The 13436-nt window shown below is 39.7% G+C and overlaps 1 protein-coding gene across 2 annotated transcripts; it reads right to left on the bottom strand.

Moving 5' to 3' along the window:
- Positions 1-1346: 1346 nt before the first annotated feature.
- rab11al (RAB11a, member RAS oncogene family, like) lies at positions 1347-12477 on the bottom strand. Of its 2 annotated transcripts, none has more exons than XM_053326636.1 (5): positions 12176-12477; positions 7927-8122; positions 6851-7044; positions 4723-4803; positions 1347-2942 (listed from the first exon to the last, which is right to left on the bottom strand). In XM_053326636.1, the coding sequence occupies exons 1-5, from the start codon at positions 12213-12215 to the stop codon at positions 2803-2805; spliced, it is 651 nt and encodes a 216-aa protein (XP_053182611.1). In that variant the 5' UTR covers positions 12216-12477; the 3' UTR covers positions 1347-2802. The 2 variants fall into 2 exon arrangements, with proteins under 2 accessions (XP_053182611.1, XP_053182612.1); XM_053326637.1 differs by lacking the exon at positions 1347-2942 and adding an exon at positions 4381-4433.
- Positions 12478-13436: the final 959 nt, after the last annotated feature.

Here is a 13436-nt window from a genome sequence, read left to right as displayed (position 1 = left end):
TTTTTTTTTTTGTATTCTCAGTTACCTGTTAGTGATGAAAGAGTTTGCACCTCATATGAATTAACTTGAAGTTATTAGTTTGTGTAAGAGTCGATACAGATTTAAAAAAAGAAAAAAAAAACTTGACAAAAACACTACAATGGCACATTTTTCTGCTGCATGTACAGGATGGGGACTTAAGTGGCGCTCACTGGTGAAACTCGCAACCTTCTCCAAAGAGGCCAATACAGTCTGACAGTTTGTCTTTGGTAGCGTTTCCAATTTTTCCAGCACAGTAGAAGTGTTTCATACCGGTCTAATAGTGGTCGTAGTGCATTAGTTTTTGGGCCAGCATCACCTGGCGTTAGTTTCTGGTTTCTCTGTGAACAGTGAAAGAGGGTTGCTCATGTGGCTCTCTGTGGCTGACCGTCAACTTTGATGGATGGAAAAAAAAAAAAAAAAGAACAAAAAAAAAAGAAGTCTTTGAACTCTGTTACAGTGTGCCATGCCCCTTACAAGGCATGTGATATTGCAGGTTTATTTCTTATAGCACATGTTTTTTTGTGAATTACATTTTTTGGAGACATTTTTATTATTATTATTGTATCTGCGCCATGTTAGTTCTGGTTCTTTGTTATTTTTCCAAGATTCAAGATGTATTGTAAATGTTTCTAATAAAAACAAAATTGAAATGATCTCCAATTGAAACTAATTGTGTTTTTTTGTTTTAAAAAAAAGGGGAACATATTAGAGGCTGCATCTGTCTGTTTTTAATGTAATGGTGAGGATGACCGTTTGTATTTTAATCCCAGTGATCAGAGGAAGAGGATCACTTTTCAGCATTGTGCAAATATTGTGTTATTAAATTACAGTGGACATCCAAAATGAAAGTGAAAGAATATAATCATGTCAATATTCTCTTATTAGCAATCATGGTACCTTAACTTGTGATTCATTCAATTAATTATGCCCCTCTACCAGATTCACTAATGAGGAAGCCAGCTCCTTGCAGCCGTTTTATTGTTCAAAAACATCTTAAAGAGACGTGAGACAAACTATAACAAATTACATTTATTTATACATATGCAGTCCAAATATACATATATTAGAATAAATGTTTAAAAAGCCCTAACCTACACCACCAAGTTTAAGACCTCTGAAGTCAACAGAAGTGAGTGTTGATGTGGAAACACATCAGCAGGACAAACACAATCTGTGTGCATAACCTTTGAATTTAATCAAGCCCTTCCTAACACTACCATCCTCTCTCCTTTTCCTCATCTATTAAAACTATTAGATACTAACAACTCCAATCCTGGCTCCTGAATACAACCCCCATCCCCACCCCCCACCCCACACCCCACACACACACGCACACACACACAGGAAATAAAGACAAGTGAGAGTGAGGGCAGACCTCAGGGAGATCCCGGAAGGCAGAGTCCTGTTCCAGTTACATACAGTGTAGAGAGAGACAGAAAAGAGTAGGTGAGAAGGCAGTGGAGGATTTCATTTACAGTAAAACAAGCCATCTCGGGTACATCAGAGACCACAGGAGCAGGGCAGGGCTGAGTGCCCTCACTACCTCGCCCCCTGAAACATTATCCATCCACCCATCCATCCATCCATCCATACAAGCTAGCAGGCAGCAGCGGCAGCAAAAGGGTTGTCCATGCATTTAAACCAATTCCCTAATCTCTCCCATTACACCCGAAAAAGGTCAGGCCAGGGGTGAGATGGTCATCAATAGAGCTATCCCATCGGCGGTTAACCCATCCACTAGTGATGCAGCTATCCCATCTCATTTAGAGTTAATACTGTGCAAAGCTTGTAAGAGCATGACTCATCTGTAGAGTACAAAGTGTGCACAGAGCAGGAAAGCCTTCCAAACAAAGATCAAAAGCAATCAAAAAGAAATTACATGTCACTGTTAGGGAGGGATGTTATTGCTCTGAGTGGTCTGGTGGAACATAATTTGAACCAACCAGCTTCGACAAAAATTCCAGCATGTGCATTTAAGAAAAATGGCATGAAGCCCCTGCTCCTCCATTAGTGAGGGGTAGTTGCCCTTTCGAGCATCTTTACACTGAGATGATTGTGGGCTGAAGCAAAAGCATCACCAAAAAAAGAAAAGCGACAGAGTGTGGAAAAGTTCAACCAACCAGTGTTAAAATGCAAACCCTCTGGCCAAACAAGACCTTAATATAGTTTTCAATAAATATTGTATTCCAGCTTAACATTTTGGGAAAATGGGAATGACAGTGGTGACAGAAGGGTTTTTTTATTTTTTGCACTTTATCCTGATAATGGGAAACTGAGGGAAATCATTTAGTGGCTTTTAATAAAATAGAGCTTTCAAAAAAAGGGAGGACAGGTTGAAAACACAGAAATCATGATGAGAAACAAAAAAAAGGGGATCTTATAAATGTGTTAAATCTTTCATTAGATTGTGAATCAATTCTGATCATGTACCTCTTTCATTTTTAAAAGCTGATCAAGCCCCAAGTGGAACCACAAAACTTTGTGCAGGGGGCGCATCTCACCTGTTTTCTTCCCACTCTCACCACACCACCCCTGTCCGGTATCTAAACTTTTATTTTATTTTTTTTTACTACCCTTCCTTCACTGATCCCTCTCTTCATACTGTTAAATCTTCTTAGCCAGACAATGTACTAAATAAAGCCCAGTACAAGTGTCTTTGTGTGAAACGGTTCTCTCTACCTGTCTCTTCATTTATCCCTGTCCATCTGTCTGTCCCTCTTTGTCTATCTGGCTTTTTCTCCAAATTGCCTGGAGGTGAAGGAGGAGGTCAGTGGTAAGGTCTCAGTTGGTCTGGCAGCACAGACCCTTATTGGCTGAGTTTTGGGTGGGCTCAACCGTGATGGGCACTACATTGGAGGCTGGTGAGAAGTCTGAGTCGCTTCGTCCTGACATCTGCCTCTGTGACACGATGTTGTAGATGGCTGTGATGGAGAGAAGGGTGAAAGGGAATGAGTTATGTGTAGATGCCTATAAATCCAGCCAACAGTGGGACATATTGTGATAAGGACAAACAGCATGGCAAAACTGAACAACAACTGTTCTATCCAGACTCCTGGCAGCCGTGGAAGATTCTTTCCATCCTAAACTGGCATCGTTGTGTCATGTGGCACTACCAAGTCTCATTTTAGGCATTCCCCAAAGCTACAACATGCAATCCATTCTGTATTAAAACTGCAATAACTAAATGCACATTATACATTATGGGTCTGTGATGTGCTTCTGTTAACCTGGATGCTCATGTGGATAAGTAGAAAGTACAAGCAGACAGGAGCTCAAGCTTTAAACACACAAGTGAACTTCAATGCTGATCTTTTATTGCAGTTTACTTGACCTCAACATCTACTTCAATAAAGCTCTGAATTCCAGTTTCTTAAACTTTAGCTTAGATGCCAGTGGAGTGCTTAGTTGTTCAAGGAGAGAAAGAGGGACAGGAAGAGAGAGAGAGAGAGAGAGAGAGAGAGAGAGACAGATAGAGAGACAGAGAGCAGGACTACGTGAACACCTCTCTGTTGCATACTGCCTCTTTAACTCCAAACTACAGCCAGATGTGGAACAAAACAGTCCTGAAATAAAAACTGCCTATTAAGCAAGAAAGTTAAACAAGAGTCCTGGTTCTGACTGTGACGTGACACGTCAGGTGGTTAAACCATGACTCATTACTACAGACCCTACACATCACCAGCTGCTGTGCCTATATAGACAATAACCAAACAGGATGACTCTCTGACCTGCGCTCGGTCTGCTGCTGATATATTCACTTGCATCTTCTCTGCTCCGTTGGGTTTAAAGTTCAGTTCTTACTGGCCTGCTAATGCACTGCTAACTTCCTCTCCTCTCCTCCCTTAATGAGCTAATTAGCAACGTTAGCTCAATGGAGCTTGTTGGTTTGAAGTTTTCATGAATTAGAAATTACTGATAAAGCTTCGGTGTGGGCAGAATGGCTCAAGCAGTTCAAGTAGAGGCGTCAGGGAATTGAACACAGAGCAGAAGATGAATGCAAACAGCAAGTGGCACATACTTGCAGACTGATAGCCCCTGGAGCAATTGAAGTGGAGGCACCACTCAGTGTTCAATTTTCCCTTTAGGCACTCCAGGGGTTGAGTCAGTCACAACAATTGCTTTTTTCTACATGTTACCAAATCTTCCACATCAAATGAACTTGTTAGTGTGGCTATATGTCTCCTGGGGAAACTGCTCACAGACATTTATTTGAGAAAACATATCTGTAAACCACTACCAGAGTGTCTTTGTTCAACAAGCACATGCATCTGGTACAGTGGGTCAAAGTGGATTTGAGACCACAATGACCAGGGCTTTGTAGTTTGCTGGTGATTGGCCATCTTCATAGCAGCTCTCACCAGGATTGATTGGCTGAGTGGTCTTTCAGTGTGCCAATTACTCATGGTTTTGACCTTAAAAAAAAAGATTCAGGTGTTTTTTCTTGCCACATGCTGCACATCAGCAAGCGACACAGACAACCGATTAGATGGATTGTGCTGCCATCTAGTGGCAGAGGACAGATGGTGTTACATAAACCCCATTAAAGTCTGGATGGAAACGTAACACTTTCAGACAAATCACTTTATAGATAAAGCATCATTACTAAATAGCGTAGAGGCTTTAGACATCAGTGCCCCTTCAGGATCAAATGTACTTTCACTCTATGATTTGATATATAGAAAAAAACAATGTGAAGCTCACCTGTGAGAATAGTTTGGAAAGCCAGCTCCACATTAGATGAGTCTAACGCTGACGTCTCCAGAAAAGACAAGCCATGTTTTTCTGTAAAGCACAAGATGTACATGATGTCACAACGTGTTATAGGCCTGCATTTTATTTTTAACTTTCATAACTACACTGACACGTCGTGTACTGTACCATTGCAGCACTGCTCATCTGATAGAGGAAGTCATTATCAATGTAAGGATTTCAGTCTTTAACTCTTACAGCAGCAGAAATGAACTCACTCCAGTGAAATGTTTACGAGCAATTACATTAGCTGCTTCCTGTTTGGTTGCTCTGCTCTGTACTGTGTAACTACATCCTGACCAAGACTAAGCAGACAAAGTAAAGAAAATTATGGTTTGTAATCTGATGAAAACCTTTAAAAACCCAAACTTATGGTATGCTGAGAGATACACATCCCATTTAAAACAATTACACTACTATTTTACATATGTATATGCATAATTCACCTGTCAAACTTTTCAAATAGTCAATAAATCTTTACAGTTTAGTATGGATCATTGGCACAACTTGATCTACTTCCAAAGGTGCATGGAGAAGGAAAACAGTGGGAAAAGTTCAAAACTCCAGCAACGCTTGTCGTATAAAGAACATCCTTATTGTGATTTTATTGTACTTGGGTACATCGTCTATGGGACAGAGTCCAAGTTCAATAAAGTCACAACAAAATCAAAAGTTACCAGAATGAAAAATGCTATTTTAAACAAAAAAGTTTGACTCAATCTGACCAACAACCAAAAAATATCCAAAATCAATAATATGCTCATTTTAAGCAATGGATGTGGATCTGTGTGTCTCTGTATAAATGTGTGATACTCTATGAAAAAAGAGACACAAGTATCCCTTCATATTTGCGAAGATTTTAACCAGCGAATGTTTGATATTTTGACTGGACTGATAAACACTTAAGAAATAATAATTAAATCTGTTGATTCATTAGTTAATCAATTACTTTGTTTCTGTCCTAGTCTTAAATCTGTGCATTTTTCTTCTATCTTTTTTTAATCTGTACATTGCAATTTTAAGTATAAAGAGGATTATGAACTAAAAATGAAATTAAGAAATAAATGATTAGTATTATTGGTGAAAGTGTAATTGTCACACGGTGGCATAAGTGAGGCAACAGACTGGTGCTTTGTTGCTGTTGTGTTCTTCAGTGAAAACCCTTCACTTGTTGCATTATAATACTCTTTGCATTTACTTCTCCACCACATGGCATTTATGTAAAGTAGGATCATATATGATGGTGTGTAATGGTACAGACAGCACTCTAAGCAAATAGCACTGACTTATGAAAATGTTGATCTTGCAGTGAAAATGACTTTCTTGACTCTAATATGGATCAACAGGATTCATATATTTCATGCTCTTGTAGCCAATCCCATCATGAGTCATTTACCAGTCAAAGCAGGTGCAACACTGAATTGGATGAAAGCCAATGAACCCAAGGTCAAGAGTAAACACATGGCCCAACCAATCTAAAATAATAAGTGTCAAAAGGTTGACAATGTCATACTTGCGTGGAATACAAGGCCGCCTTTAAAATATAATAAATCTGCTTTGAAACAAAAGCCCTGAAATTCTCAAAAGGGCCGAGACAAATGGAAGTTTAATTAATTCAGATTGAGCCCTTTTCACCTGGAGGTATTCTTTCTGGAGAGCTTCTTACATGTACTCAAAGAAAATTCAAACCAAGGACGTATGCCATTTGGCGGGTGCGTTTACGTAAAGTGCCTTACAGTATCGCAGTGCAAACATTTCCAACATGGGTGTTTCCAGTGAGAATAAGCGCCGAAGGAGGAGTGCAAAACTAAACAGTGCAAACTAAACTAAAAGAAAACTTATTACACAAGCATATGCATTAATTAAATTGACTGTCAGCAACACACATGATAATATGTTAGAGAGTCCTTTAGGGCAACATAACGACCTAATTAAAGCAGCTAGGGGTCAGTCCATCTTTGCTCATTATCGCAGCTTTAACCTGGCGATCAGCTAATGAGGCAGAGTGTTAGAACCTCACAGGCCAATACAGGCTACATAATGTATGCACTCACACACTACACCGTTACAGTGACAGTACCTGCGAAGGCCTTGGCCTCGTCTGTGGGTACCGCCCTTAGGTGGCGCAGATCGCTTTTGTTGCCCACTAACATGATGACTATGTTGCTGTCTGCGTGGTCCTGCAGCTCCTTCAGCCAGCGCTCAGCATTTTCATACGTCAGGTGCTTGGCAATGTCATAAACCAAGAGAGCTCCAACTGCTCCACGATAGTACCTGGAAAACATTAAAAAAAGGGGTAGAAAGAAATATGAACTACAGCTAACTAAGTTTTTCTTTTCGTTGACTGTTGATTTCAGGAATCTCTTCAAGTGCGTCGATGAATTGCAAGAGCTAGAAATTAAACAATAAAGCTAAAAAACAACTGCAGACGAAGCTAAACATTTAATGATATTGTTTACTGCGGTGTAAGACTGGCTGCCTGCTTCCTCAGCGCCTGTGGGTGTCTGATACAGAACGTGTCACTGCCTCGGGGTTGGCTGCTGCTTCAAGGTAACAAGACAACTTATCAAAAAAAAAAAAAAAGTGACAAATTGTGGAACAAGCAATTTGACTGAGAAATGAGGAGGAAACGGTGATTAGCAAAACGCTTTCTGCCCCAAGGCTAAAAAAGCACATTTTGTATCTTTAATCACGTAAATGATTTCTTTCTAACTTTTTAGGAATAATAAAAACAGTCCAACTGGTTGATTTTAAAATTAATTCATCATAAATAAGAGTGGCACACCATTTCAAGTTATGTACTGGACCTCACATAGCCAAAACTTGTGAACTATTTACTGTTGGTAATGCAAATACATGAGGAAGCAAAAAAGGGGCACTTTTAAGTTCCTGTACTTGTGTAGAATCAAATATGCTAATTTTAAGCAGTGCATGTGAATCTGTGTGTCTCTAGACTTAATAAAAAAAGATCCACTATCGATCTGTATGTGTGTGTGTGTGTGTGTGTGTGTGTGTGTGTGTGTGTGTGTGTGTGTGTGTGTGTGTGTGTGTGTGTGTGTGTGTGTGTGTGTGTGTGTGTGTGAGTGTGTTTGAGAGGAGTGTGTGTTTCAGTGTGCTTGTGCTTTCGAAACATCTTAAATAATGGGCTGTACTCACGCAGAAGTGATAGCTCGGTATCGCTCCTGTCCGGCCGTGTCCCAGATCTGAGCCTTGATGGTCTTGCCTTCTACCTGGATGCTGCGCGTGGCAAACTCCACCCCGATGGTGCTCTTACTCTCCAGGTTGAACTCATTTCGGGTGAAGCGGGACAGCAGGTTGCTCTTCCCTACACCTGAATCTCCAATCAGCACCACTGTAGGAAAAAAAAAGGGGGCAATTCAGACAAAGAAAAAAAGGAACAATTATCAAAAGGTGAATAAACAAAGCAGTACAAGATATCATTTTTAAGAATTAAAAATACATATGGAGAATTGACTTTACATGATTATTATGTAGTATGATATGTGATGGGTGTGTTTGAGGAGCACAGCTGCAGCAGTAAGGACAAACACATGGTCGACCTTTGCTGAAACAGCCCATCAAGTCACAAAGAAGTTACACTGCACAAGATGGCTCGAATTCTCTAATTAAATTTGATTTTCATTCCTAATAGACAGCCTGCCTCGCCAGTGACGCACATATGTGGCTCCCAGCCAAGGTAAAGCAGAAACTCAGGGGACTCCCACCGAGTAGACAAAAAATATTAGAACCACCTGCTCTTTCCAGGAAATATATGCAGACTGAGCGCACAAATCCAGATGAAGCCAGTGATCCGCTCCACTGCAGATTTCAGCAGCGCACGTACTTCAGTCATGACTGTATTTGACTGTAGGGCTTTAAATCAGTTGAGGAAGAGTTTTTTTTAATCATGGAAAGAATTGAGCCATTGATTATATCACATGTATGCACAAATCAATTTGTATGAGTAAGCTATCCTCCTGTTTTACAGGCTGTAATTAATCAAAATTCACTGCAAAAAAATACTGTTCCGACTAACCCAAACCTAACCCTGTTTTAATATTTCACGCTTCCCAAAGCATACATACACTTCAGTGTTTCTACTGATATGAATAGTAAATGACTACATTTTCATTTTACAGTGAGCTATTTTTTTTCAATGTTAGTATTGAATTATGGAAACAAGAAGAACAAGAGACGGAAGCTTTAACCCTTAAACAGGGAGGAGTGGAAAATGAGATGTGAAAAATAAAAAAAGTTATATTTTGGATTTTATGAGTTGTATCTCCACCAGGTTACCCATATTAACGCATAACAATCATCATAATGGCAAGAAACTAAATGTTTTATTTGATAAAGAGAAGTTCCCTGATCATTAATATCATACATACTGAGGAAAAATCAGACTGGCAGAATCACTTCTTTTAAATCCCTTCTCAAAACTTTTTCTACCGACTAGCCTTTATGTGATGTCTTTTATTTTATTTTATTTTATTTATAGACTTTTATATTATATTTTCATCATCTCCTTACTGTATTTCATTGTCCTCTATCCTCATCTTATCAGTGTCAGTCTGCTCTCTGTGTTTTGTGTCTTGCTTTGCATTGTACTGCTTTTGCTTTGTTTGTCAAAGCACCAGGTAAACTTCACATTTTTAAAAAGGTGCTACATAAATAAAGTTATTATTATCATTATCATTATTATTACATACTAGCTTGAGCTTCTAAACTGATTATCATTTCTATCAAAGTATAGACTTACAACAAGCTTCAATTCTACCAATTCAAGGCACATACAATTGAACAACCACTTTAACCAATCATGCTCCTAAAGGGGGGTTAAAGAGTCTCTGTCTCCTGGTGCACGCTGCCTGTTTAAAGGGTTAAATCTGTGTTTCCTCCTCGGCTGGGTTATTCTGTACTGAAGCAGGCAGTACTGGTTGTCTGAAAACTACTTCCACAATTATCAGGTGAGTCAGCCCGTCAAAAGGAACCAACCCCACCAACTGCACACCACCCTGCTATTAAGAAATAGGAACTTGTTGAGGAATGTTGAAACGGCATTAACAAATCGACCACGCTCACATTTAAGCAACGCTGCTCATTCTACAGGGAGACTGTGTGCGTTCAGGTTTGGCAGTGTGACAATGGTGTAACAGACACAGGTACAAACCTGTCCACATTTAGGGCTGTCTGAGGTCTTATTTCCCCGTAAGCATTATTTAGACTTTGTAATTAATACAAAATAGGAAAATGGGAAGCCTCGGGAACTACACATCCCAACAATGTAGCTTTCCTGCACACCAAAGAGGTAACATTCCCCTTTTTATCCCACACAAAAGATCTTGGGCGGAGGACAAAAAATGATTATGCAACCATTTCCAGGTCTGCTGCCATCAGACAGGTAATATGATGGCTGCATTACACACCCATTTAACTAACCTATTGTTGGGTTTGCATTCTTCAGGTCAAAAGAAAAGACACTTCTCTATTATATTAAACAACCCTGCGCCCAGTGATGGAGCCTAGCCTATGAATGACTGTAGTGACTCTAATGAGTCTACGGTAACTGTCTGTTCAGTGAGATTAAATTAAATCATCTGAATCCCTTCAAAAGGAATAAAACCATCATATAACAAATCCAATCATTTCTATACATGTGAAATTAAAGCTGGCTAATGTATAATTATGGCTAATGCAGGCTATCAAAAAGAGATACCTTTTAGTACAGCAAGATAATTATTTTCTTATCAGTACTGATTTTATGGCATCAAAATGCATCACAAAGCTGATTTGTTACGATGAGTTTTATGTTTTAGAGTAATTTAAAATCTAAAAATATATAGCACACACTATCTACAATAAGCTGATGGATTTTAAATCAGTCTTTTGGGTAGTGAATCATGCTTTCAACCAACAAATATGTGTTAATTTGACGCAGCTGGAAAGATTTTGAACAATTTTGACGGCCAACGATAATCAAATACACAGAAAGAGGTTTATCTTCAGCAAGACAGCAGGATGACTTCCTGTGCTGATGCCCCCATCAGTAGGGAAAGGTTTATGTGACTCACTGAGAGCTCACCAAACTTGACTCATGCTATCCAACTGCGAGGGACAAAAGGAGGTTGAAGGAACAAAGGAGAGCCACAGCAACAGTGTGTTAGCTCTTTCCTGGTTTAAGCGAAAGACTGAATGGCAGCCGATACCTTATCAGTGTGTCCTTGCATTACTGCACATGATTCAGATAAATTTGCTATTTGGCTACCAGACACGATGTCACTTTATCTGAGAATGAGTGAGCAAAAATCTCATCCTTTCTATGCTCGGTGACAGAGCTCCTCTGTGGCCAAACACACACTTCATGCAGGTATTTCCAGTTTGACAACACACGCTTGTTTAGGCTTCTATATTTGAACTGACTATGGGCACTTAATTTCCCCTTGCTTTTGTCAAGGTACACGTTTGAAACAGAAGATAAAAGATAGCCAAATGGAAACAATCACTTTAACTCCTAATACAGTACATTTGGTACCAGCTGATACATTATTAGATAATGTGTCTGCAAAAATATCTGAGCACCAGATAAGTTTGATGATATTTAAAAAAAAGGAAGTTATATACTTTCTGAATTGTTTAGAGAATAATAACCTTTTATATTTAAGTTGTTAAGTTTAAGTGGAGTAAGAATTAGAGCAAAAGTTGGTTTAATCCTAGACCAGTATTCAGACTACAACAGGTGGTTTTCAGTCGACCCTGAACTCCTCAGGTGCAAAACTAAGAGGACAAACTCCTCATTTAGAAAGTTATATACTTTCTTAACTGTTAGCAGAATAACAGCTTTTATATTTGACTTGCTAGGTTTCAGTGGTGTGATCATTAAAGCAATAGCAACCTGTATGAGACTACAAACACAGGTGGTTTTCAGTCGACCCTGAACTCCTCAGGTGCATAACTTAGAAAAGGACACAACTCTTATTTTCTTTCCTCAACAAGTGTGGATCGAGGTTGGGTTGACTTGTCGCCACACTGGAGCTTATTGTGACCCCCTTGTTGACCAACGCCGCATCCCAAGATGATTGCATCACAGGCCTTCAAGATAATGACTCCACACAGCAGATGCTGCTGCTGCTTAACGTGAAACACAAGAGTCCGTGTTTAAGCTGCCTGCTTATGTTGCAATCATATGGCTTGAACAGCTTTTGAAGCCAGGTCGTAACTTATGTCTGGACTATATAGCTGTCACAGTTGAGAGCAGGTGCCCTTTTGTGTCTGATAAACCTCGTCCTGTGTGTCGTGTTGTGAGGCATGCGGGTCAACACTTGAGACAGCTCGGCATCAAATGACGCTGCTGGCTCACAGGTGAAATGTAGCTAACGAGGCTGGGTAGATAAACAGCGTAACTCACCTTTAAAAAGATAGTCATATTCGTCTTCTCTGTTGGTCATAGTTCCTCCTCTTCTTGCGTATTTATACTCGAACAAACTTCTGATGGGTTTTCAGCCGGGGGTCGCCGTTCACGACTTTAGCCTCGCCACAGGAAAGACAGTCCAAAAAAAAAAATACAAATCTCACTCAGACGACAACAACGCTGACTCACTGACACGATAAACGAATATGAGACTGAGATTGTGTTCGGGCATCAAACAGTAACTACCAGTTGGCTGTAAAAAAAAGTTTCCCCTCGTCTTCCTCCTCACCCTCTGTCACTTGCCATTACAGAGGCTTCGACGTAACGTCAATTCTCTTTTCCCCGCCCCCTCTTCGCTCCTACTGGTCAATAGCTGATCGACACCTGTCAGTAGCGGCGCTCTGATTGGTCCGCTGTGCTGCCGTTCATGATTTGGCCGCTGGTCGTTTAAACTTGGGTGACGTCAGCCTCTCCAAGCCTCAACAGGTAATGTGTGGAGAGGCAGGTTGGTTAGCAGCGACGGCGCCCAGCTGGCAAACAGTGGTATCACAAATACCTCAGTGCAACACGTGTCACTGCAGCCTAAACAGTACAAATAAAGTACAAATATAGTGGGTGGATTAGGGTAATGTGGGACATTGACTAATATGGGACAACTAAGCTCCAGTATATCTCTTTTTCTTTAAATTATTTTAAAGATAACTGTACTGTGTAAGTTCTATTGTTTAAAATTACACATGTACATACAGCGTAGCTACTAGTTTTTTAACCTAAAAACTATGGGTGTACGAAATTAAACGACCAAATATGGGTATACACATTTCAGAAAGTTTTTGCCAGGTAAGGCTGCTTTGTGTAAATGAAAGTATTTCTAAGCCTAAAAAACTAGTGTCTCACATTACAAAATAGACAAATTCTGAAACGGCATGAGGAATATTTATATAAGTGTCATATTCCTTTTGAGTACAATGTCTAAAAACTGTCTTCTGATTTAACACGGAAATATCTCAGAGGTTTCATAGTGATATTAAGTTTTGATATAATGTATTGGGTTAGCACAAAAGTACAAAAAGTACCTTAGAAGCCACACTGACAAACTTAAGTCTAATATGCTCTATTTGGGGGATCCGTGGAGACCTTGGCCCCTCTTTATTAGCCCTAAAATATACTTCACATTGTTTTATTGACTTGAGCCCAAACAATATATTGGTCAACTGATATTATCGGCCGATATTAACCTATCACAGATGTATTGGTA

The sequence above is a fragment of the Scomber japonicus genome, chromosome 10, assembly GCF_027409825.1.
Source record: "Scomber japonicus isolate fScoJap1 chromosome 10, fScoJap1.pri, whole genome shotgun sequence".
Taxonomy (NCBI): Eukaryota; Metazoa; Chordata; class Actinopteri; order Scombriformes; family Scombridae; genus Scomber; species Scomber japonicus.
This window is presented reverse-complemented; position numbering and strand designations above follow the sequence as displayed.